Genomic DNA, 26,914 nt, shown 5'->3' on the forward strand with positions numbered 1-26,914 from the left:
AACCCCACTCCCTTCTAGCACTGATGATGTTACCTAGTTGGGTCATGAAATGTCTGCAGGAAAACTACCAAGCTTAGAGAGTACCAAAGACCCACAACTCCGAGCTGCAAATAATTATTGTCTCTGGAAGCCAAGTTCGTATTTGTTGTCGTCCTGTTTTGTCAGGTTGGGTTGAGGAGTGGAGCAGGCTGGGGTGAGCGCAGCAAATAAACCATCTTCCTTTCTTTAAGGTGGCTTGTTTATCGCCAAACCATGGACAGTCCTGAATGCTTCAGCGCTGCCCACTTCCAGAAGTACCTCTCCGGGGTCCTTGAATCTCAGCACAGCCGAAGCAGCCGGCCTTCTGCTTATCACCGGAAGAAAATGAGGCTGCTGGTGGTCCTTCAAGGGTAAGAAGTTTCACCCACCCGACCAGGGTTGTGGGCTGTTTTTTTTTTTAAAATATACCCATTTTCACTTCACTGTTGAAGGGTGAATTGGTTTTATACAGCTGGTCCTTGACTTAACAATTGGAAATAGAATTTCCACTGCTAAGCAAATTTTACAGTATTCGTGTTACAACCCCTGATATGCCCAAATATGGGAGGAAGCTCACTACTCCCTCTTTCTGTCCTTCGGCTCATCACAGAAAACCATCCAGACAGAAACCCATATTTTCATTTTTAATGTTGAATATAGTGTATATATACACATACACATACACATACATATACACATACACATACACATACACATACACACACACACAATGTATATGACTATCAATCAATCAGCTCTACCTACCTATCTATCAGTTCTCTCTCTATCTCTCTATCATTCAGCGATATCTATCTATCTATCATCTATCTATCTATCTATCTATCTATCTATCTATCTATCTATCTATCTATCTATCTATCTCTATCTCTATCTCTATTTATGTATCATCTATCCATCCATCCATCCATCTATCAATCATCTCGCTCTTTATTTATCTACCTACCTACCTACCTACCTATATATTTATATCTACATCTACATATCTATACCTATACCTATGTCTATCTATAAAGGGACACGGTAGCTAAGTGGCTAAGAGGCTGAGCTTGTCGATCAGAAAGGTTGGCATTTCAGTAGTTCGAATCCCTAGCGCCGCGTAACAGAGTGAGCTCCCGTTACTTGTCCCAGTTTCTGCCAAACTAACAGTTCGAAAGCTCGTAAAAAATGGAAGTAGAAAAACAGGAATCACCTTCGGTGGGAAGGGAACAGCGTTCCGTGCGCCTTGGGCCTTTAGTCATGCCAGCCACATGACCATGGAGACGTCTTTGGACAGCGCTGGCTCTTCGGATTTGAAACGGAGATGAGCACTGCCCCCTATGTGCAAGAGAAACCTTTACCTTCTCTCTCTCTCTCTCTCTCTCTCTCTCTCTCTCTCTGTCTCTCTCTCTCTCTCTCATCCCCTTTTGTGACCTTCTGACAAGCAAAGTCAACAGGGGAACCAGATCCACTTAACAACTGCAGTGATTCACTTAACAACTTTGGCAAGGAAGATCTTAAAATGGGGCAAACCCCACTTAACAAATGTCTCGCCTCGCCACAGACGTTTTGGGCCCAGCTGTAGTTGTATACTTTTTGCCACACATATATCCATTCCAAAAAATCACAGCCTCTGTTTCAAGTCAACCAAGGCAGCTTTGAAAAGGGGGAGGAGGAGGATTTTATGAAATACAAGATGTTTAACAATAAGCGAGTGGCTTTTAGTATACATAACAAGTATATTGTGGTTTTTTAGTAAGCGGTTCCAAGCTATTCGGGGGAGCAAGTTGCCTTATTCTTGATTAAAATCACATTCCCTAAGCAAGTAGTAAAAAAAAGAGGATGTGGCCAGCATTGTATCTTGGGTGGAGTGTCTTAAATCTCTTTCCCCAAGGGATGCACTGTTTAATCCAAGGGAATTCAGTATTAAGTGTGGAAACCTTCAGAGTATTGCATAAACTATTTAAAATCTTGAGGTGAAGTCCAACGTATGCATTTATTCCGTGTTTTGTTCAGCATGAAAGAGACCTTGGAAAGTCTTTAGGAAGGGCTGTTTTTTGCCTTTCTAATTTTGGAAACGAGGCGGAACTTAATGGATCACTGACACTAATAGCCCAGTGCTGGTGAACCTTTTTGGCACCAAGTGTCCAAACAGGAAAATGTGTGCATGCTTGTCCTTGCGCACACCGGAGTATCACAAACCTAAAGGCCAGCCAGCCGGCGCATGCATGCCTGCTTTTTGACCATTTGGGGGGCTGTTTTCAGCCCCCCAAATGCCTAAAAACAGCCTGAGAAACGGCCCAAAAAATAGCCCGAAAACAGCCTGGGTTTTTTGGCCACTTTTCAGGCCGTTTTCAGGCGCTCCGGTGCCCACGAAGAGCAGCTGGCCGGCGCACACCAGAAGAGCAGCTGGCGACGGCGCGCATGCCCACAGAGAGGGCTCTGCCTGACACCTCTGGCATGGGTGCCATAGATTCACCGTCACGGCCATAGCCTTTTTGGCAAAATTATAAAGTGCGAAATTAAGAATTAGACTTGGGCCTTCGACAGATGCGGCCAAATAGCCACAGATATAAATGTATTCACGTGATCGACGCGCTCGCAGAAACCACGTCTGTGCGATCGGGATGATCCGAGCAAACTTTTTGGGAGATCTTCCCAAAATCCAGCAGCTGTATCCCATCTGGGGAAAAGATGGATTTCACAAGGGAATACGGTCCCCACCCCGCAAAAATAGGGCCATATCCTTCTCCTCTTGCTGGCCTCGGCCCATTTTTGATTTACTGGAAAGTGTGTCTCAATAAATAAATAAATAAAAATTGCAAGAGACTTCCTGGTTGTGTTGGGGGGGGGGGGGGAATCTCTGGGTCCATAACCCAGAATCTGAAGGCTGAGCCAGTTTGCATTCCTTGGGAAAACTTGCAAACAATCCCTCAAGGCCGCCGTTTTCCCTGGGGGAGGCGGGGGGGGGGCAACTGGCATTTGAATGTAGAGGGTCTCCGAGGCATAGCAGGTTCCTTTATTGACCGTTGCCTACGCGATGCCTTCCAGATGTGCTGGACCAAAGTGCCCTCTCTTCCCACCCACCCCCATCAGCATCTGGAGCACATCTGGAACAGGTCAAATCAAAACTGTAAGGAAGTAATAAAACAAGTTGTCCTGGACTTAACAATCTCAGTTGAACCCCAAACCTTTGCAAGAAAACAGCCAAGTTCAGAAAGCACCAAGGATCCTACGGAGGTTGTCCCCCCCCTCCCCTTCCACTCTCCAGACCCCACTCCCTTCTAGTATGGATGATGTTACATAGTTTGATCATGAAATGTCTGCAAGAAAGCCACCAGCACCAAGGACCCACTCCTCCTCCTCCACCTCCTCTATGCATATCCTACTTCCTTCTAGTACTGATGATGTTACCTAGTTGGGTAATGAAATGTCTGCAAGAAGACAACCAAGTTCAGAGAGCACCAAGGACCCCTCAGTTATCTTCCGCCTCCTCCTCCTCCTCCCTGCAACTCCCACTCCCTTCTAGCACTGATGATGTTACCTAGTTGGGTCATGAAATGTCTGCAAGAATACCAACCAAGCTCAGAGAGCATCAAGGACCCCACAATCCTCCTCCCGTTCCCCCTCTCCTCTTCCCCCTCCTCTTGTCCTCCTCCTCCTCCTCTCTGCAAACTCCTCCCCTTTTAGCACTGATGATGTTACCTAGTTGAGTAATGAAACATCTGCAGGAAAACAAGGAAGCTCAGAGAGCACCAAGGAGCCACAGTCCTCCTCCTCCCCTTTGTAAATCTCACTCCCTGTTAGGCAACTGGTGTTATTAGCTAGTGTGGTAATGAAACATCTGCAAGAAAACAACCAAGCTGAGAGGGCGTCAAGGACCCCATAATCCTTCTCCTCTTCCCCCTCTCCTCTTCCCCCTCCTCCTCCTCCCCCTCCTCTCTGCAAACTCCTTCCCTTCTAGCCCTGATGGTGTTACTTAGCTGGGTCATGAAACATCTGCAAGAAAATAAGCAAGCTCGGAGAGCATCAATGTTCCTTCCTGAGCCACCAACGTTCTTTTCTACCAGAATCAGAAATGAAATCCTACCCCAGAACGACCGCAGGAGAGGTGGCAGATTTAGCCGTGAGAAACGAGGGCCGAGAGAGGGCAGCGGGTGGCCTTTTCAAAGGGCGTCAACGCAGGAGGAGGTTGCGACCTGCCCTCTGTTGCTCTACAAGCCACGGGTGGCAGTTAAGAGCAACGTGGCGGAGGATATATGTTTTAAAAATTCCTACAGTGACAGCGATTTGACAGGGGGGCCCATGACCCTGAGCCTGGTGGGATAACCTTCCCTGCACAGGTTCAGATGGAGGTTGGACGGCCATCTGTCGGGGATGCTGGGATTTGGACCCTTGCCCTGAGCAGAAGGTTGGACTCGGCAAATTCACAATCTCAACTCTGTCGATCCAGCAAACACTGGAACTTTTGCCCAGAAGTCTAGTCGCAGTTCAATGGCCCTTTTCTAGATGCCGCTAAGATGCGTTTATTTAAGCAGATTCCCATCGCTGCACCCGTGGGCGGAGTTTTGTGTTCTTTCTACAAGTAGTCCTTGACTTACGACCACGATGGAGCCCCAATTTTATGTGGCTATATTTTATGTTTTGCCCCATTTTACGATCTTTCTTGCCTCAGTGAATCACTGTGTTCTGATCCAGCTCCCCAAACACAACAAACCATCTGTATTTTAAATCAAGGATTCCTTTATTAGGAGTCCCGGCAAAAAGTTTCTCTCTCACCGCAGGCTAACGAGTCTGTCTGGCAGGGAGATGAATAGTTGTTTGCCACATTTATTCATCTCCACCAGCTGCCTTTTATCCCCAGAGCTAGAGTGGGGCTTGGCTAGCAGTGGTGGCTCTTCCGTCCCAAGGACCGGCCCATAGATTTCCACTGCTCTCCTCTCCTCTGCCTTCTGCATATCCGTGCGTCAGGCACTGGACCCAGCTGTTCCTCCTCTTCCTCGTCAGCCACCTCCAGACCTGGGGGCTCTCTCCATCTGAGGGTTGATGGACGGCCCTGCCTCCCCTCCCCCCTCCCACTCTCTGCCAGCTCCATTCCCTCTTCCCCCTCTGAGCTGGCCCTGACTCCCACGCCTCCTCTTCCTCCCCTGATTTGGCTGCTGAAGGGGCCAACAGTCCACAACACCGCAGTTGTTAGTAACAACCTTATTGCGTGAATATGGCTTCCCCATTGACTTTGCTTGTCAGACGGTTGCAAACGATGATTGCAGGACTCTGCAACCGTCATAAATAGGAGTCAGTTGCCACGTTTCCCAGTTTTCATCACGTGATCCCAGGAATGCTGCAACAGTCATCAGTGTGAAAAACAGTCAACGTTTTTCAGAGCCATTTTAACTTTGTCGCTAAACGAATGGTTGTAAATCCAGGAACTATCTGTACAGGTAGGTAATCCTCGACGTACGACCTCAGGGTGAACCAGACTCCCCAAGGCAGTTGCTAAATGAGTCGCGTCTGGTTTTATAGCTTCCCCCCCTGTGGCTGTTAAGGGAATCACTTCAGTTGTTCAGTCAGTCGCACGGTCGTTAAGCGAATCCGGCTCCCCCCCGCCCCCCAAATTGACTTTGCTTGATGTCCTCCACAGATACACGGACGTGATTGACGTAGTCCAGGCCCTTCAGACTCACCCGGACGCAGACGTGAAGGCCTCCTTTGTGATTGGCGCAGTCACAACATGCGTTGAGCCCCTCAGCTCTTACATGGAGCACAGGTATATCCCCCATTTCCGTGCCCAGGTACCTTTTCTAGCAGGTCCAGGTGTGGGCAATTAATTTTCCCCTCATAAGAAACTGAGACTGTTGTGGAGGACGGCCCTTGATTAATTTAATGTATTTATTTGTATCTGTTGTGGTCTGCCAGCAGAGATGGCGGCTGATTCGGACAGTGAGGAGGTTGGGGAGGAGCATGGGCCAGTCCTGGAGTCTGGGGAAGGCTCTGATGAGGGCTCTGTGTCGGAGGCAGAGAGGGGGCCAGGGCCGTATGCCAGTTATCAGCTGCCTTCGGAGTCAGACATCAGTGGGGCAGAAGAACAGCTGGAGCCTGTTCCCAGTGTGCGCATGCGCAGAGTTGCCAGGCGAAGCGAACAGCTAAGGCACAAGGGTCGACTTGGGAGGAAGGCCACAGGCGGACCGTGAATGGCCCCTCCCAGAGGAAATAAAAGAGGAGCGACAGGGGAGTGGAGTTTGCAGGAGGCAATTAGTTCATTCCTGCATTCTTGCCAAGTATTGCGGCATCTGAAAGATCTCAGCCTGGCCACTCGCCAAGCCTGAGAAAGGTCGGTAATTGTGAACTCTCTTGAAATGTGGGAGAGGAAAGACTTTGCTGGAGAGGAATTCACTGTAAATTAAATAAAAGGGGTTTATCAGGATGAAGACTCGGCTTCGTGCTCCTGGGGAAGCCTAGGCCAGATCAGTATCCCATCTTTATTATTTTTTACAAATAACTCAAGGTGGCAAACATATTCAACTATTATTTTCCCCACAACAACCGTGTAAGGTGGGTTGGGTTGAGAGAGAGACAGCAACTGGCCCAAAGACACCCATCTGGCTTTCATGGCTAAGGTGGGACTTGAACTCCTGCTTCCTAGCTGGAGACCTTAACCTAGAGGTCCCCAAAACGTGGCATCTTTAAGACGTGTGGACTTCAACTCCCAGAATTCCTCAGCCAGACAGAGTTGAAGTCCACACGTCTTAAAGATGCCAGTTTGGAGACCTCCCCAAATTAGGCCAAAATGGCTGAGACTACCCAAGAAGGGATAAAATGAGTGGACCTCTGCTGGCCCTTGAAGAGCACAGCAAACTACCCGCAGGAGGAAAATGATTAAAGCTATGCTCCTCAACCTTGGCCATTTGAAAATGCGTGAACTTCAAGACCCAGAATTCCCCAGCCAGCCATGGCTGGGGAATTCTGGGAGTTGAAATCCTCCAGGCTTAAAGTTGCCAAGGTTGGAGACCCAAGTTCTAGAAGTATGTTCACTAACAAAACGTCAACATCTGCAGCATTGAATTTGAATCCTGAGGACAAACTTGTCACAGATTAACTTTCTCTAAAAGTTCTTACTACAAAGATTCCCACATTCATCCTTGTCTTTTTTTGCAGGTTTCTCTTCCCCAAGTTTCTGGACCAGTGTTCGCAAGGTCAGTATTTCTCCAAAGTTGGCTTGTCGAGATGAACTGGCACAAACTCCCAAAGTTCCTGCAGTGGGATGCCCCATAATCCTGTTAAACAAAAGCCGTGTGAGCTGGGGATAACGGCCGTTTCTTCTAGGAGGCCCGTTTGAAGGAGTTAGCCATAATGCCCCAGACGGATAGAGCAAGAGTTTCCAAACTTGGCAACTTTAAGACTTGGGACTGTGGAGATACTCAAGCCATCCAGGTCATGGTTGTCCCAAAAGTGGTTTTTTTTTTTCAAGAGGCAACCGAACTTTCTTGTTTTTCCTTGAAGACATCTCACTTCTCATCCAAGAAGCTTCTTCAGCTCTGACTGGATCTTTCTACCCCTCACCATCCGGTCAGAGCTGAAGAAGCTTCTTGGATGAGAAGCGAAATGTCTTCAAAGAAAAACAAGAAAGCCCAGTTAGTTACCTCTTGAAAAAAAAGCAGCTTTAAGACTTGTGGACTTCAACTCCCAGAATTCTTAAGCCAGCAAGGGGAGGGGGAGGGAAACAGTGGCCCTTTTTTTAATGACCTTTGGACTTCAACTCCCAGAATTCTTGAGCCAGCATGGAGAACAATGTCCCTTTTATTGTGGACTTCAACTCCCAGAATTCCCCACCCAGCATGGCTACCTGAGGAATTCTGGGAGTTAAAGTCCACAAGTCATAAAAGGGCCTTTGTCTCCCATGCTGGCTCAGGAATTCTGGGAGTCGAAGTCCACAAGTCCTAAAAGAGCCATAGTTTCCCTCATGCTACCTCAGGAATTCTGGGAGTTGAAGTCCACAAGCCATAAAAGAGCCATAGTTTCCCTCATGCTGCCTCAGGAATTCTGGGAGTTGAAGTCCACAAGCCATAAAAGGGCCATAGTTTCCCTCATGCTGCCTCAGGAATTCTGGGAGTTGAAGTCCACAAGTCCTAAAAGGGCCATAGTTTCCCTCAAGCTGCCTCAGGAATTCTGGGAGTTGAAGTCCACAAGTCATAAAAGAGCCATAGTTTCCCTCATGCCACCTCAGGAATTCTGGGAGTTGAAGTCCACAAGCCATAAAAGGCCCATAGTTTCCCTCATGCTGCCTCAGGAATTCTGGGAGTTGAAGTCCACAAGTCAAAAAAGGGCCTTTGTCTCCCATGCTGGCTTAGGAATTCTGGGAATTGAAGTCCACAAGTCATAAAAATTGTTCCCCACCTCTGCTTTACTGAAATTCCAAAGAAGCGAGCATTCTTGTCCTTACATTGATGGCCTTTTTTCCTTGGCAGGATTAGTCAGTAATGTGGTGTTTACCAGCCATACAACTGAGCAGAGAAACCCGCTCCTTGTCCAGCTGCAAAAACTCATCCGAGCTGCCAACTCTTCTGTTTCTTTTATCCTGGCAGAAAACGGCATCGTAACTCGGTAATCCATAAAGCATTTGAAAAGTCCAAAAACGATAAAAGCTTGAGAAATAGCATGTGGCTTAGTCCCCACTGCATTTTCCCTGGAGAAAGGTCAGCCGTTAAGAATATATCTATATATCTACATATTATTTGTATCCCACCTTTATTATTGTTATAAATAGCTGAAGGTGGCAAACATAGCCAGCAGTTTCCTCATCCAGATTTCTTTCACAACAACAACTCTGTTAAGTAGGTTGGGCTGAGAGGGAGGCCAAGATCACCCAGCTGGCTTTCATGCTTGAGGCAGGACTAGAACTCACCGTCTCCTGGTGACTGGCCCAAAGTCACCTGGTCAACTTTCATTCCTAAGGCAGGACTAGAACTCACCGTCTCCTGGTAATTGACCCAAAGTCACCCAGCTGGCTTTCATGCCTAAAGCTGGACTAGAACTCACTGTCTCCTAGTGATTGGCCCAAAGTAACCCAGCCAGCTTTCATGCCTAAAGCTGGACTAGAATTCACTATCTCCTGGTGACTGGCCCAAAGTCACCCAGCCAGCTTTCATGCCTAAGGCAGGACTAGAACTCACTATCTCCTGGTGACTGGCTCAAAGTCACCCAGCTGGCTTTCATGCCTAAAGCTGAACTAGAACTCACTGCCTCCTACTTTTTAGCCTGATGTTGTAACCTGATCAATTTTGTCCTCAGTATCAAAAAGTACTTCACTCGTTACGATTGCTTTGAACACTCTGCCATATCTTTCATATTTATCTTTTTATTAATTGTGAAAGCCGGCCAGAACCGCTTTACCAGTGAGGTGGACGGCATGTAAATGTCATCAATAAATAAACATTTATAAGCCAGGACAAGATAAAACAGGTCTCATAGCCTGGACCAGCAACCCGCAGCTCCGGAGCCGCATGTGTCTCTTTCGTCCCTCCACTGCGGCTCCCTGCCGCTCAAAATATGCATCACCACCGCCAATGTGCGACGCCCGCCAGCACGCCATTTATTGAGCTTTTCCACCCCCGGTAGGCCAGCCATGGATAAAATCCAAGAAAAGTTTCAGAAGAAAGAGATAATTTATTTTTTCCATAAAGCTTTAGAGCAGGGGTGTCCAAACTTGGGAACTTTAAGACTTGTGGACTTCAACTCCCAGAATTCCCCAGCCAGCCATGCTGGCTGGGGAATTCTGGGAGTTGAAGTCCACAAGTCTTAAAAGTTCCCAAGTTTGGACACCCCTGCTTTAGAGTTTGGGAGTTCAGTTTTCCCTTACCTGGTGTCACTTCTGGGGCTTTTGCACCTCACACCGTCCTTGAAGTTGAGACGTTGATTGGAAAATTGGCAGCTGCTGACGCACCTAGAGAGATCCGGTTTCAGAAAGGCTGCTTGAAGGCCCCGTGAAAACAAAACCTCCCTAAATATTAATAAGTCCATAAAATTTTGATTCTCTCCCCGCTAGGAATGAGGACATCGAGCTAATTCTCTCAGAAAACAGCTTCTGCGACCCCCAGATGTTGGCAACTCGCTACTTAATGTATCCCGGATGGCAAGTATCTCCGTTCGGTAAAATGTTTGAACCGGTGTCTTTTAATAGAGGACTGGAGACTAAAACATATGAAGAACGGTTGCAGGAACTGGGTATGTCTAGCTTAAGAGAAAGAAGGACTAGGGGAGACATGATAGAAGTCTTCCAATATCTCAGGGGTTGCCACAAAGAAGAGGGAGTCAAACTATTTTCCAAGGCACCTGAGGGTAGAACAAGAAGCAATGGGTGGAAACTAACCAAGGAGAGAAGCAATTTAGAACTGAGGAGAAATTTCCTGACAGTTAGAACAATTAATCAGTGCAACTCTTTGCCTCCAGAAATTGTGAATGCCCCAACACTGGAAGTCTTTAGGAAGATGTTGGATAGCCATCTGTCTGAAACGGTATAGAGTTTCCTGCCTAGGGAGGGGGTTGGACTAGAAGACCTCCAAGGTCCCTTGTATTGTATTGTATTGTAATATGCATGTACAAGTACAGTGGTCCTTGACTTAAGAACAGTTCATTTCATCATCATCATCATTATCATTTGGCAAACTTGGCCACTTTGAGACTTGTGGACTTCAACTCCCAGAATTCCTCCTGGCTGAAGAATTCTGGGAGTTGAAGTCCACAAGTCTTAAAGTTGCCAATTTTGGGAAGCCCCAATTTAAGAGGATTCCCATCCCATACTTAATTGCCATTAATTCTCCTCCCCTTTAATTAACGCTGATACCTCATTGTATGCCAAGCTTCCCAGAATGCACTTTTGTTAAGGTAAACGGAGCCTTATCCCTTTTGGGGTAGGAATTTTTAGGAAGTTTTTCTTCTCCGCCGTTTCCAAGGCTTAAATCTCCCTTCCGCGGCCCAGCCCTTCCAGCTGCAGGCCAGCACATCTGGAAGCCTTCTCGCACTGTTTATATGATCGCATGAAGTTGCAATTTTTTGTGTGTCTGTTCTGTTTTAAGGGGCACATATGTTTAATACGTTCCTTAGCCATCTTTTTAATTTCAAGAAAAATAACAACTTGCAGCCTAAGTGAAGGGCTGTTCTCAAGTGGAGACCAAAACAGGCGCAGTTAGGCAGAACTATAAATAGTCCTCGACTTACAACGATTTATTTAGCGACCATTCAAAATTACAACAATGCTGGAAAAGTCCCTTCTGATCAGTCCTTACATTTACGACCGTCATGGAATTCCCACAGTCACGTGATCAAAATTCAGGCACTTGGAAACTGGCATGTACTTATGACAGTTGTAATATCCAGGGGTCATGTGCTCACCTCCCCAGTTTGTCAATGGGGGAAACTAGATTTGCTTAACGACTGCATGGTTCGCTTACCAACTTCAGAGGTTTGCTTCACCACCGTGGTTAGAAAGTTTGTAAAATGGGGCAAAGCTCGCTTAACAACTGTTTTGCTTAGCGATGGAAATTTTGGGCTCGGTTGTGGTCATAAGTCGAGGACTATTTGTATCCTCACCTGTGTAGGGTATTATTTAATGCTTTTTTAACCCACGTGCCAAGTTCAAAGCAGACCACTCCGGACAAAATATATATTTCTGTGACTACAGAAAGAGTCATTATCTCTTCTTCAGTTGTTTCTGTCTTTGGAAAGCAGAATTTGCCTGCTTTATTAAAATGTTCAAAAACGTAAAATCGGCCTTTAATTCAATTTGCCTGATTTTCAAAAAGCAATTAGCTATTAAGTGTGAATATTTTCCTTTAAGTAGTTAATATTTTTTCCCTCCTTTCAGGTTTGATGGGAAATTTAGAGCGGGTTCTGTCTTCCCCCCCATGGTCCAAATTTGTGTGTGGTTTAACCGTCCTTTGGAGAAAATGCGCTTCGCGGCCAAGTGTAAAGGTAAATTATCATTTTTTTCAGCGACATGGAATCTTAACGCATGTGCATTTTTTCCCCCTCTGGAATGGCTAAGAAGAATATATGGCTGAAATTGTTATCAGAAGCTGCAGCCTCAGTAAACTTCAGATGAAATATATTGACTGTAATTTTTCTGATTTAAAAACTCCCAAATAACGTAATGATTTTCACATTTATGTAACTATAATAATAATAAATTTGAATTTATTAGCCGCTCCCTTTCCAGGCAGGACTCGGGGCGGCGTACAATGGGCATATAGGACATAGAAACATGTGTACAAACACATAAACACATAAACATACAAAAATACAAAGACACACATGCACGGAGGAGGTAACCAATTACAACCTTTAGACAGTTAAAATCCCCATTAAAATACCCCAATTGTAAAAGACCCAATGTACAAATTAAAATTTAAAATTTAAAAAGACAGTCAGGAGGAGTGAGAAAAATTACGGTTGAGCCAGGCCAGATAATTGAAAGAGGTGGGTCTTCAGCTGTACACGGAAGGAGCGGAGGTCGGAAGTAATCCTGATGTCACGGGGGAGGTCATTCCACAGGGCTGGGCCCATCACAGAGAAGGCTCTGCTCCTGGGTGTCGCCCCCCGACACTGTTTGGCGGACGGCACCCGGAGAAGTCCCTCTCTGTGTGAGCGAATTGGTCGCAGGGATGTGTGGGGCAGGATGCGATCCTGCATGTAACTAGGCCCTGTGCCATGAAGCGCTTTAAAGATCATAATCAAAACCTTGAAACGCACTCGGTAGACCACAGGAAGCCAGTGCAGCTCGCGCAGGAGAGGTGTTACAGGGGAGTATCTAGTCCTCCCCATAATCACCCGCGCGGCCGCGTTCTGGACCAACTGCAGTCTCCGAGTGCATCTCAAGGGAAGCCCCATGTAGAGAGCATTGCAGTAGTCCAGGCGAGACGTCACTAGCGCATGGGTGACTGTGCGTAGGGCATCCCGGTCCAATAAGGGGCGCAATTGGCGCATCAGGCGGACCTGATGGAACGCCCCCCTTGCCACGGCTGTTACATGGTCATCCATGGACAGCCGGGCATCTAGGAGGACGCCCAAATTGCGCACCTGTTCCATGGGGGCTAGTTGCACGCCCCCGATGGCCAGAGATGGAAGCACCTGGTTGTACCGGGAGGCCGGAAGCCACAGCCACTCCGTCTTGGAAGGGTTGAGTTTTAGTCGGTTGCCATCCATCCAGACCCGTACGGCCTCCAAACACCGGGACATCATTTCGACGGCCTCATTGGGGTGGTTCGGGGTGGAAATGTATAGCTGAGTATCATCAGCATACAGATGGTATCCCACCCCAAAACCACGGATGATCTCGCCCAGCGGTTTCATGTATGTGTTGAACAGGAGAGGCGAGAGCACCGATCCCTGTGGCACTCCACATGTGAGTGACCTCCGGGTCGATCTCTGTTCCCCTGCCAACACACGTTGCGTCCGGTCAGAGAGGTAGGAGCCAAACCACCATAAAACGGTGCCCCTGACTCCCAGCCCCTCTAGCCGGTGCAACAGGATACCATGGTCGATGGTATCGAACGCCGCCGAGAGATCTAATAGGACCAGGATAGAGGAACAACCCCTATCTCTGGCCCTCCAGAGATCATCAACCAATGCGACCAAGGCCGTCTCGGTGCTGTGCCCGGGACGGAAGCCGGACTGGCGCGGGTCTAGATAATCATTTTCCTCCAGGTGACGTGGGAACTGCTGTACCACCACACTCTCTACAACCTTCGCTAAGAAAGGAAGGTTGGAGACTGGACGATAATTGACTAGGTCCATTGGGTCCAGGGAAGGCTTCTTGAGCAGGGGCCTCACCACCGCCTCTTTCAAGGCGGCCGGTAGAGACCCCTCACCCAACGAGGCGTTCACTAGGCCCAGGAGCCAGTCGCGCGTAACCTCCCAGGATGCCAGTACAAGCCAGGAGGGACACGGGTCCAATAAACATGTGGTGGGTCGTAGACGTCCACGCAACCTGTCCAAATCCTCGATGGCAACCGAGTCAAACTCCTCCCAAAGCGGTCCCTCAAGACTCGCCACGGGCGTCTCTACTGAACTACTGAAAGGGGCCCATCCCATCCGGATTTGAGCGACTTTGTCCTGTAGATATTTCCCAAACTCCTCTGCTCTGCCCTGTAAAGGGGCTTCCCGCGGTCTCTCAAACAAGAGGGAGCGAGTCACCCGAAACAGGGCGGCAGGGCGGTTATCTGCGGACGCAATAAGAGCGGCGCAATGTTGACGTTTGGCCGCTCTTAATGCCACGAGGTACGTCCTCAAATAGGCTCGTGCCTGTGCTCGGTCGAATTCGGAACGGGAGGATCTCCAACGACTCTCTAGGCGTCTCTTGTGGCGTTTCATCACCCTTAGCTCCTCGGTAAACCAAGGGGCCAGGGTGGTTCGTCGCCGCAGGAGAGGCCGCAAAGGCGCCACCCGGTCTAGGGCCCCGGTAGTCGCACTATTCCATGCGTCTACCAGGTCCTCCACTCGGGGGCGGGTCAGGTCCACAGGAGGTGGCCCAAGCTCCGTCTGGAACCTATCTGGTTCCATCAGGCGCTTGGGGCGGAACCATCTAATACCTTCCAGTTCCACCTCCTCGCGGCGGGGGGTAGCACCAGGGAAGTCCAGCCGGAGAAGTGAGTGATCCGACCATGACAGGGGAATAATGGTAGGATCCCCTATTCCCAGATCACTCATCCACTGGCCAGAGACAAAGACAAGGTCCAGCGTGTGGCCTCCCTCGTGAGTAGGGCCCTGAATTAACTGGGTCAGGTCCATGGCTGTCATGGAAGCCATGAACTCCCGAACCCCCTCAGACGCTTCTCCCAACGACGGCAGATTAAAATCCCCCATCACTAAAAGTTTGGGGGTCTCAACCGCCACCGATGAGATCAGCTCGAGGAGTTCAGGCAGGGCCGCTGACGAACTGATTCTAGAACACTTCTTTTTAAAAAAAGGAAATGTTTTTTCTTGAAGCAACTTTTTCCCTCAACGTTACGTATCCTTTCTTCATTGGGGTATAATTTTTCAGCTTGTGCAAAAGCGCTTGGGAGTAAAATGTGCGTGCAATTCACCTGTATTTCTCTTAATTCAGTGTTTCTCAACCTTGGTGACTTTAAGAAGGGTGGACTTCATCTCCCAGAATTCCCCCAGCTGGCTGGGGAATTCTGGGAGTTGAAGTCCACCCTTCTTAAAGTCACCAAGGTTGAGAAACACTGAATTAGAAAGAAGATCAAATTCTCATTTTGCAAAAACCCAAAATGATGCTACCCTCTTTCCCTGAAAATAAGACTTCCCCGGATAATAAGCTCAATCAGGCTTTTGAGCGCATGCGCTAAAATAAGCTCTCCCCAGACAATATTGCAACAGCCATGAGGTGACCACGCTCGCCACCACCTGTACCTCAAAAATAATAAGACCTCCCCGAAAATAAGGTCCAGCACTTATTTCAGGGAGTCAAAAGAAAATAAGATTATTTCTTATTTTTGAAGAAACATGGTAAATGTTCCTTGTATCCCCTCAGCCACTCAGGCAGATCAAAAGGGGCATCTCCTTGATCACATCCTTGTAGCCACCATCTTGAATTTTTTGCCCACAGTGGACACTCGACCCGAGATTTGCTTTGAAGGGGGGAAAATGGCAATCCCACCTTTCTTGTCAGGTTTCCGAAAGATGCCCTAATTAATTCATGAGCCTCGAGCCAAGTTTTAAAAGAAATCCAGTCATTTATTAGGAACACCATTTCGACAATACCCTATTGCAGTCAGATCTGATCTCATTTTAATTATGGCTGAACTTTACCCCCGTTTCCTCCCTCCCCTCAGTCTGTGTCATAAATCACATTCTCCAATGAGGTGCACGCTTCACAAGCCTGCTGTAGTAATCTGAGATCCGACTCTAGCCAAAGGTATGCGTGGAATGCGCTCCCTCACTTTCCTCACCATGGCAACTTTATGAGTTGACATTCGGCTCCCCTCACTTTCCAAAAGCGACCTGTGCGAAGCAAAAACAATTTGAGATCCAGTTTGATAATGCAGCTCACCTGTGTTTAAGCCAAAGGATCTTCATAATGAGAAATACTAGAAAACAGGTGGACTTCAGCTCCCAGCATCCCACAGCAAACATGACTGTCTGGGAATTCTGGGAGTTGAAGTCCACCCTTCTTAAAGTTGCCGTGGTTGAGGATCACTGCTCTAATCAAGGTATTGTCTTTTCAAACAGCTTTGAAGTCGTCTAACAAATCGAGTCCGTTCTCCGGAAACATATACCACATTTTTGGCAAAGTCAAGTTTTCAGGTAAGTGTTTAGCCTCAACCTTACCCCATTTCTGAATTATTTTATCCTCAATCCCTGCAGGTGTCATCTACGTACATATTTTTAATGCTTGCACTTATGCTCAGTGCATTACAGAGTCTCAAAATGTCTCTCAGTTTTGGAGCTGAAGACAGCACAGGTAATCCTTGACTTAATGACTGTTCATCTGCCTCACTGATGTCTGACTCCGAAGGCAGCTGATAACTGTATGATGGCCCTGGCCCCATCTCTGCCTCCGACACAGAGCCCTCATCAGAGCCTTCCCCAGACTCCAGGACTGGCCAACGTTCCTCCCCAACCTCCTCACTGTGCGAATCTGCTGCCAGCTCCAGTGGCCACTGGCGGGCCACAACAATACCTGAGAGTACCTGAAGACCCCCACCCCACCCCCCCTCCCTGAACAAAAGTCACCACTCATTAATAACCCTCCCTCTCCCCCTTTGGTGTTTCTTTGACACAGATTCTGACCGGATGGTTGAAGTATGTCACCATGCATCTTCCAACACCTTAAGCCTGGTCCCTGTCCAGGCAGGGCCCCTCCCTTTCCCTCCCGAGTCCAGAACTGAGAACCGGGAGTATTCTGGATCTCAGGAATGTTTCCTGGTGTTTGTGGGATGCTCCCTCAAGGAAGACGACATCAAGGACTGGCTGAGGCAGACGGCCAAACAGGTGAGTCTCTCTTCTTGAAGTCCTTGGCAGGAGGAGAAGTGTTACCTTCCACTCCTTAGGAAACCGCAGGTAGTCCTCAACTTACGATCACAATTGAGCCCAAAATCTATGTCACTAAGTGAGAAATTGGTGTCCAGTCTCTTCTTGAAAACATCCAGTTTATGGAGCACCTATGATTTCTGAAGGCCAGCTGTTCCACCGATTAATTGTTCTCACAGTGAGGAAATTTCTCCTTCGTTCTAGGTTGCTTCTCCCCTTGATTAGTTTCCACCCATTGCTGCTTCTCCTGCCCTCAGGTGCTTTGGAGAACAGATTGACACACACCCCTCTTCTTTGGGGCAGCCCCTCAAATATTGGAAGATTGCTATCAGGTCCACCTTAAAAGTCCTTCTCTTTTTTAGATTTACCTAATTCCTGCAGCCATTCTTCGTATCTCTTATCCTCCAGTCCCCTCCTCATCTTGGTTTCTCTTCTCTGGGCCCTTTCTCCACATCTTTTTTACATTGTGGTGACCAAGATTGGATGCAGTATTTCAAGTACGGTCTTACTAAGTCTTTATAAAGTATTTATGAGCATGACGTATGCTTGAACTGTGTATAGACATAAAGTATGTACGGACTTTATTTATACAAGTACGTATGAACGTATGGAACATAAAGAACCTAAGTTCTGTAGAATAGAATAGAATAGAATTCTTTATTGGCCAAGTGTGGCTGGACACCCAAGGAATTTGTCTTTGGTGCAGATGCTCTCAGTGTACAAAAATAAAAATAAAATACATTCATCAAGAAGCATAAAATATACCACTTGGTGATAGTCATAGGTTACTAATAAGCAATAAAATCGTACTAGGAAACAAAACAATATAAATTGTAAAGATGCAGGCAACATGATTATACTCATAAGTGAGAAGAGATAGGTACTAGGAAGGAAGAGAAGACTAATAGTAATGCAGACTTAATAAATAGTTTGACAGTGGTGAGGGAATTATTTGTTTAGCAGAGTGATGGCATTCGGGGAAAAACTGTCCTTGTGTCTAGTTGTCTTGGTGTGCAGTGCTCTATAGCTTCGTTTTGAGGGTAGGAGTTGGAACCATTTATGTCCAGGATGCAAGGGGTCTGTAGATATTTTCACGACCCTCTTTTTGACTCGTGCAGTGTGCAGGTCCTCAATGGAAGGCAGGTTGGTAGCCATTGTTTTTTCTGCAGTTCTGATTATCCTCTGAAGTCTGTGTTTGTCTTGTTTGGTTGCAGAGACAGACTCAATAATTCCTCCTACATAAAGCATGTACGAACTTTGTTCATGCATGTACATATGAATGTATGTATGGAACATAAAGAACATGAATTCTGTGTGAACTACGGAACAATGAACAGGCCAACTGGGTGCTCTTGCTAGATACTTGCCACCCGCGGAAGCTTCCAAGCTGTCTTCCAAGGCAGATCCACGTCTATCTCTTGAAGAGCATCTAAGTGAGGGGGTTTGGCTCTGAAAGCTGGAGAGAACCAGCCACCCATAATGCCTTTAGAAAGAAATGCACTAGGTTATGAAATTTGAGCGCAGACGAGGGGTAGAATTCAGCCGGTTCGGACTGGTTCGGGCGAACCGGTTGTTAGGATTTTGCGCAGGTCAGAGAACCGGTAAAATCAACCACCGCCAGCTAGCCCCACCCGCCCCACCCTATATATTATCTTCCCTTCGCCACGCGGTCCAGACCGTCCAGCTAATCTAGGTGTCTCGCCTGCTCTGCTCACCAAAGGTAAGCATGCCACCCGCTCGCCCTTTGCCCCTGGTTGGGTTCCAGGGACGTGCCATTGCCCAGCTCTGGCCTTTCCTGGAGCCGCCGCCCGCTTGGCACCCACCTCGGCCGGGTTGGGGAATGTGCTATTCCCTGGCTCCAGCCTTGCCCCGGGCCGCCGCGCATGCACGGAAGCCATACACACGCACTCTCATGTTTTCGGTGAACCGGTTGTTAAATGGGTTGAATGCCACCACTTGGCGCAGACTGATGCTCCTGGCTGGAGCCTCTAGTTTGATACCACTGCTGTCATTGCAAAGTGGCTTTGATCAGAGATCTTCCCCGGATGAAGGATTCTGGATTTTACGTGCAAATGTGGCTCCAGAGAAATCTGTTACATAAGGATAATTTGCATGCCCTCCCCGTCTAGAGTACAGCAAGAACAGAGCCACGGTGACTTCAGCTTTTTCCCTGCTGCCACCGAAACCCCCGGCGCCCTTCTGATTTTCTCGCGGGCTTCAAGGCATCTGTTGGGGTGAGCTCATCTCGGTTCTCCCGATGACCGAGCGCACGGTGGCAGGCGAAGAGTCACGGAGAGTTAGTTCTCACAAAGTCACAAAACAACCAACTGGATCAGCAGATCCGACCTTTGCAGAAATAACAGGGCAGGTGGGAAGAGGAGGTTTGCGCTGAAAGAGGGCCGGGCAACCAGTGCCATTGGGTGGACAAGACAGGGGGAAAAAAAGCAGAAAAGGGTCTGCAGACCGATTCTATAAACAGGGCTTGCTTTTCAAACACAGCAGTAGGTGGAATTCTTCCACTGTGGCCTTCTGGGTTTTTCTTTTACGTGTATAACCAAGTAGGAGTGCTTGGATAGTTACTAGTTAGTGCAATTGGTTCTGGGCCTAACTGCAGAGCCTCACACATCAAAACCAAGAAAGGTTTGGGTGTGTGCGCTTACATACATGTGTGTACACACACACACACACACACACACCTATAAATAATAAGTACATAACTGAATCTGTGAAAGAGAAGAGAACATAGAAGAGTATAGAGAAAAGAGAATGGAATGGAGTAGAATAGAAAATATGGAATTGGAATGGAATAGAAAATATGGAATGGAATAGGATAGAATAGACTAGAAAATATGGAATGGAATGGAATTGGAATGGAATGGAATAGAAAATGTGGAATGGAATAGACTAGAAAATATGGAATAGAATAGACTAGAAAATATGGAATGGAATGGCGTAGAATAATAATAATAATAATAATAATAATAATAATAATAATAATAATAATAATAATAATAATAATAATACTTTAATTTATAGACCGCGCCCTCTCCTAGAAAGGACTCAGGGCGGTGTACAGTCATATTAAAACAACCATGTGGATACAAAAATATAGATATACATAGATATACGGAGGAGATAGGATATACACTGTACAATAATGGTTAAAATTCGAATAAAAATTAAAATTACCCTTAAAAACTACCCCAGAATAAGATGTTTGCCAGGAGGTTGGAAGTGGAACTATAAATCAGCTAGGCCAGCTAATTGGAACAGGTGGGTCTTGAGTTTCTGTCGGAAGGAGCGGAGGTCGGTAGTAGTTCTAATATCGGGGGGGGGAGGTCATTCCAGAGGGTTGGGCCCATCACAGAGAAGGCTCTACTCCTGGGTGCCGCCCGTTGACACTGCTTAGTGGACGGCACCCGGAGGAGTCCCTCCCTGTGGGAGCGAATTGGTCGCAGGGATGTATGAGATGAGATGCGATCCCGCAGGTAACTAGGTCGAATAGAATAGAAAATATGGAATAGAATAGACTAGAAAATATGGAATGGAATTGAATTGGAATTGGAATTGGAATGGAATAGAAAATATGGAATGGAATAGGATAGAATAGAATAGAAAATATGGAATAGGATAGAATAGAATAGAATAGAATAGAATAGAAAATATGGGATAGGATAGGATAGAGAATAGAATAGAATAGAATAGAATAGAAATACAGTACAGTACAATATGTTAAGTGAATCTGGCTTCCCCATTGGATTTGCTTGTCAGAAGGTCACAAAAGGGGATCACATCACCCCAGGACACTGCCACCATCATAAATATGAATCAGTTTTCAAGCGTCTGAATTTTGATCACTTGACTATGGGAATGCTGGCATGGTCATAAGTGTGAAAAATGGTCATAAGTCACTTTTTTCAGTGCCGTTGTCACTCTGAATGGTCGCTAAGGAATCTGTTGTAAGTCAAGGACTGCTTGTGTGTGTGTTTGTGTCTGTGCGTGTGTATGTGTAGACATAAACACAAACAGGTGAATGTGTATGTACATGAAGTATATATCATGTGCTGCTTCACTCTTAGTGTTAATAGAATAAGAGAGTTGGAAGGGACCTTGGAGGTCTTCTAGTCCAGCCCCCTGCTCAAGCAGGAGATCCTGTATCTTCAGACAAGTGGCTGTCCAGTCTCTTCTCAAAAAACCCCAGTGTTGGAGCACCCACAATTTCTAGAGGCCAGCAGTTCCACTGGTTAATCATTCTTGCTGTCAAGAAATTTCTCCTTAATTCTAGGTTGCTTTTCTCCTGGGTTAGTTTCCATCCATTGCTTCTTGTTCTACCCTCCGGTGCTTTGGAGAATAGACGTTGAAGGGCAGGAATATTTTTTTATATTAGATTGTGTTAAGGATTGAGAACGGGCATAGTTCTATAGGTGAAGAAGGAAAGCAAAAAGTCCACTCTCTGCATTTCTGTGCGCACGCACGCACATCTTAAAATGCAAACCCACGCAGTCTAGCTATGTAGCCATCCCGTTGGCACATTAAAGAGATTTTTTTTCCCCCCGGAAGCTTGACATTTAAAAGCATCTTAAAATTCATAAACCACCACAATTCCGCATCTGTGATTCACATAATGAATGTGTATCGGTTCTGAACATCGCATGAAAATCGATCTCTGGAACATTTGATCAGATGTAATGCTTGATTTCTGGGTCTTTGATGTACGTGCCAAATCGTTTAAAAATGTATCAGGCTGTCAGATGGAAGCATCAGTCTAGGTTGTCATTTATAAAACATTTTTCTTCCTCTTCTCACGATATGAATTCTTCAACGGAGAAAAAAGTGAGTAGGTTTAAGGCCACCCCAATCCTGGGTGATATGCAGTTGGCAATGAGCCTCCGTATAACAAAATAAAGCATTCACGCATAAAAACTTAACAAAAAACAGCATATGACATGTGTACCATTAGAATAGAATAGAATAGAATAGAATAGAATAGAATAGAATAGAATAGAATATGGAATGGAATGGAATGGAAATATAGTAGAATAGAATAAATAGAATAGAATATGGAATGGAATAGAAAATGGAATAGAATAGAATATGGAATGGAAATATAGAATAGAATAGAATAGAATAGAATAGAATAGAATAGAATATGGAATGGAATAGAAAATGGAATAGAATAGAATAGAATAGAATATGGAATGGAAATATAGAATAGAATGGAATATGGAATGGAATAGAAAATGGAATAAAATAGAATAGAATATGGAATGGAATTAAAATATAGAATAGAATAAATAGAATAGAATAGAATAGAATAGAATAGAATAGAATAACAGAGTTAGAAGGGACCTCGGAGGTCTTCTAGTCCAACCCACTGCCCAAGCAGGAGATCCTACACAATTTCTGTCTCTTCTTAAAAACTTCCAGTGTTGGGGCATTCACAACTTCTGGAGGCAAGTTGTTCCACTGATTAATTGTTCTAACTATCAGGAAATTTCTCCTTGGTTCCAGGTTGCTTCTCTCCTTGATGAGTTTCCACCGATTGCGTACCAGAGCGTATGAAACGCGTATCAAAATATAAAAGCCTACACACACAAAAACCCCAGTATATGAAATATGTATCAAGATATGAAACACAGCAAACAGCAGCGAGCCATTTCAAAAACACACAGCCCTCGTGGTGCATAAAAATTGTGAATAAAATGAAATCATATATGAGCAGTTACTGGAGTGTTAAGCCGATGGCTGGCTAGCTAGATCTTTTAACCATTGGGCAGCACTACCCTCAAGGTGCTGCATTTCAGGCAGGGATCCAGTGAACATTTTTGGGGGTAGGGGGGAGTGCATTCCGTCGCAATACGATGTCAAGTTTGCAGGACGTTACGGTTAGGAGGATCAAGCAGCCCCCATTTATATTTCCAAGATTGGCACCTGGCGTAATTGGTTCAAATCCAGTTGAGTGCTCTCCAGATTTAGGAGATCAAAGCTGAAAACCTTGTGCTAGATCAGATATTAAATTAAACATATCTGGATTAGAAGTTGCCCACTCCTGGCGCCATGCTATCTCACTGCCACAGTCTTCTCTGAGATAATTGCTGTCCAAGTTGGTTTTAAATAAGCTAAACTGGATTTTTATTTATCTCACCCAAAAACAGAAACCACAACGAAAAGCTCTGAAGACTCGGGGCATGTTGACCTCTCAGGAAATCAAGACCATTCACGTAAGTGAGACAAGGGGCTTCCGGGTAGGAGCAGCTGAGTAAGCAGAGCCGAGCAAAAAAGTATCAACCCATCCATCAGAACTGGGAGGGACCCTGGAGGCCTTCTAGTCCAGCCCCCTGCTCAAGTAGGAGATCCTACACCATTTCAGACACGTGACTGTCCAGTCTCTTCTTTAAAAACTTCCAGTGTTGAAGCATTCACAACTTCTGGAGGCCAGCTGTTCCCCTGGTTAATTGTTCTCACTGTCAGGAAATTCCTCCTCAGTTCTAGGTTGCTTCTGTCCTCGGTTAGTTTCCATCCGTTGTTTCTGGTGCTTTGGAATGTAAAGTAGATAAAAAGTAGATGAAGGACGTAGGGAAGACAAGTCAGGTCTTCATCTCGACTGGAGTCCTGACGCCATGGATTGTCTGTGTTTTGTCTACTCTTCCCCCTTCCCTCTTTATTTATTATTTCATTTAATCCGCTAAATTAAAATATTCGAGGACTACCACTACTTCTTCTCTTCTGCTGGGGCTAGTACTAAGGAACTGCTTTTGTCGGTTCATGAGACTCGGTTTCTAGACAAGTTTGCTTCACCTGTGATCCCAATTGATTTTATATTTTTATTTATTCAAATCCACCTTCCCCTACAAGGCACTCGAGCCGTCGCCCCAGCTCATCTTCACCACGCTTGCGCGCGTGCCTCCTGCCTGCCAGCTGATTTTCGGGTCTCTGCCACACGTGGGAGACGTTCGCGCATGCACGGAGGGGGGGGTCACGTGCGCATGAATTGGGGAAGCGTCCCCCATCCACCGCTCTATTTTTAGTCCCAGGAGGCTTCAGGGAGACCTGCTAGGCCCAAAACGGGGCACAGGGGTCACGCTCATGCGTGGGGGTGGGAGAGCATGGGGGTCTTGCATACATGCGCAGGCGGGCAGCGCACATTGCATTATCGGTGTGGGCACATGCGTGTGCTGTCGTGCGCATGCACGCACGATTTCTGCACACGAGGGCGAAAAGGCTAGCCTTCCCTGCTCTAAGGTGACTCTAGGTGGCTTACTGGCTATAAAACCCATAGAGAAACGATCAAAATATAATCAAATATTTAAACGATGCAGACTAAACTGGCCAAAATATACATTGTAAGACAGTGTTCCTCAACCTTTTCGACTTTAAGTCCTGCGGAGGTCAACTGGGAGTTGACGTCCGCAGGACTTAAAGTCGCCACGGTTGAGGAACACTGTTGTCCGAGAATGTTTTAGGGATCCCGCTCCCAGCAAAATCTCTCTCTGAATTCCAGGTGACACGGCACCTCGATCCTCTTCCAGCTGGATATTTCTACAACGGGACCCAGTTTGTGAATTTCTTTGGAGACAAGATGGATTATCATCCGTGTATCCTTTGCTATACCTCGTGTGTTGCGCAGCCTTCCTTCCTTCCTTCCTTCCTTCCTTCCTTCCTTCCTTCCTTTCTTTCTTTTATTTATATCGCACCTCGACTATTTTTTATAAATAATGTTAAGGTGATGAACATACCTAATACTTTTTCCTCCTCCTGTTTTCCCCCAAAATTCTGTGAGGTGGGTTGGCCTGAAAGGGAGTGATTGAAACAAAATCACCCTGTGAGCTTCCACACCTAAAGCAGGACTAGAACTCACCGTCTCCTGGTGATTGGCCCAAAGTCGCCCAGCTGGCTTTCATGCCAAAGGCAGGATTAGAACTCCCCATCTCTTGGTGATTGACCCAAAGTCGCCCAGCTGGCTTTCATGTCTAAGGCAGGACTAGAACTCACCGTCTCCTAATTATTAGCCAAAGTCGCCCAATTAGCTTTCATGCCTAAGGCGGAACTAGAACTCACTGTCTCCTAATGATTAGCCCAAAGTCACCCAGCTGGCTTTTATGCCTGAAATGGGACTAGAACTCACCGTCTCCTGGTGATTGACCCAAAGTCACCCAGTTAGCTTTCATGCCTAAGGCGGGACTAGAACTCACCATCTCCTGGTGATTGGCCCAAAGTCAATTAATTAAGTAAATTAATAAAAGGGTTTTTTGTCGGGATAAGGAGTTGCTTCCTGTTCTTGGGAAGCCTCGGTCCGAACAGTAATTCCAGCACTACTTTTAGTCCCCTTTAGTTGTTTCTCGACTTCTTCCCAGAAATCCTTTTTCCCCCCCTTCTTCTTCTCCTTAACGGTTTCCTCCCAGTAATGGACCAGTTCATGAACGATTACTTGGAAGAGGCGAACCGCGAGATTGAAAAGTACAACAGGGAGCTGGACGAACAGGAATACCACGATCTCTTCGAGCAGAAGATCTAAGCCGGGATCCACGTGCGATACAGAAAAACTCCCAGAGACCTTCTTTAACAGCCTGAAAATTAATTTGCCACCGAGAAAACATCTTCTTTCATCTTGGCTAGCTGTACATCTGGTTTGTTTGTTTGTTTTAAAAAATTAAGTTGCATTCACATTTAGCTTGGCATCTCAAAATGTGATAACGGCCCCAGGAATATTTGTGGGCCGGCATAATTTCCAAATTTGTTGTTGAGTAATCTAGAGCGCGTTGGTGGAAAAGCGATGTAGGTGTTTGTTTGTTTTTTTTTCATTTCAAGCGTTTACGGAGCTGTATCCTCCTTCGTGTTGCTTTTCTGACGTTTCCCGAAACGCTTTGGCTTAAGTTTAGTAACCGGGATAATCAGGGCCTGTGATTGTTTGGTGGCCCTGCTTATTCCTGAGGGAAATGCATCTGAAAAGGTTGATTTTCGGGGCCCCAATACCCAAAGCGAAATGTAAATGATCTTAAGGGCTGCCCCAAACTGACATATCGTGGTTGGGAGATGTTCTTGAAGCGAGAAATGAGGGGACGTGCCTCTTTTTAAAGGCCGCTATGAACCGACATGGCGGTTTGGTGGTGTTCCCAAAACGAGAAATGGGGGAGCACAAATGATCTTGACTGTGCCTCAAACTAACATATGGTGGTTTGAAGATGTTCCCAAAGCGAGAAATGGGGGAACACAAATGACTTTGATGTTGTCTCAAACCAACATATGATGGTTTGAAGATGTTCCCAAAGCGAGAAATGGGGGAACACAAATGACTTTGATGTTGTCTCAAACCAACATATGATGGCTTGAAGATGTTCCCAAAGCGAGAAATGGGGGAACACAAATGATCTTGATGTTGCCTCAAACTAACATATGATGGTTTGAAGATGTTCCCAAAGCGAGAAATGGGGGAACACAAATGACTTTGATGTTGTCTCAAACCAACATATGATGGCTTGAAGATGTTCCCAAAGCGAGAAATGGGGGAACACAAATGACTTTGATGTTGCCTCAAACTAACATATGATGGTTTGAAGATGTTCCCAAAGCGAGAAATGGGGGAACACAAATGACTTTGATGTTGTCTCAAACCAACATATGATGGCTTGAAGATGTTCCCAAAGCGAGAAATGGGGGAACACAAATGACTTTGATGTTGTCTCAAACCAACATATGATGGCTTGAAGATGTTCCCAAAGCGAGAAATGGGGGAACACAAATGACTTTGATGTTGTCTCAAACCAACATATGATGGTTTGAAGATGTTCCCAAAGCGAGAAATGGGGGAACACAAATGATCTTGATGTTGCCTCAAACTAACATATGATGGTTTGAAGATGTTCCCAAAGCGAGA

General features: G+C 46.2%; 1 protein-coding gene across 1 annotated transcript in view; it reads left to right on the forward strand.

The window, feature by feature from the left end:
* Window positions 1-25,773, forward strand: part of DNAAF9 (dynein axonemal assembly factor 9) — an 83,738-nt gene extending 57,965 nt beyond the window's left edge. Inside the window, exons 27-37 of the mRNA XM_081960448.1 lie at window positions 231-389; window positions 5,657-5,782; window positions 7,171-7,208; window positions 8,481-8,616; window positions 10,058-10,144; window positions 11,876-11,982; window positions 16,240-16,314; window positions 16,793-17,001; window positions 23,196-23,261; window positions 24,542-24,635; window positions 25,443-25,773. Of these exons, the coding sequence (XP_081816574.1) occupies window positions 231-389; window positions 5,657-5,782; window positions 7,171-7,208; window positions 8,481-8,616; window positions 10,058-10,144; window positions 11,876-11,982; window positions 16,240-16,314; window positions 16,793-17,001; window positions 23,196-23,261; window positions 24,542-24,635; window positions 25,443-25,555 (1,210 nt within the window). The 3' untranslated portion in view covers window positions 25,556-25,773. The remainder of the gene's footprint in view (window positions 1-230; window positions 390-5,656; window positions 5,783-7,170; window positions 7,209-8,480; window positions 8,617-10,057; window positions 10,145-11,875; window positions 11,983-16,239; window positions 16,315-16,792; window positions 17,002-23,195; window positions 23,262-24,541; window positions 24,636-25,442) is intronic.
* The last annotated feature ends 1,141 nt before the right edge of the window (window positions 25,774-26,914 follow it).

The sequence above is a fragment of the Natrix helvetica genome (genome assembly GCF_964273705.1).
Source record: "Natrix helvetica genome assembly, chromosome: 7".
NCBI classification, from domain to species: Eukaryota; Metazoa; Chordata; class Lepidosauria; order Squamata; family Natricidae; genus Natrix; species Natrix helvetica.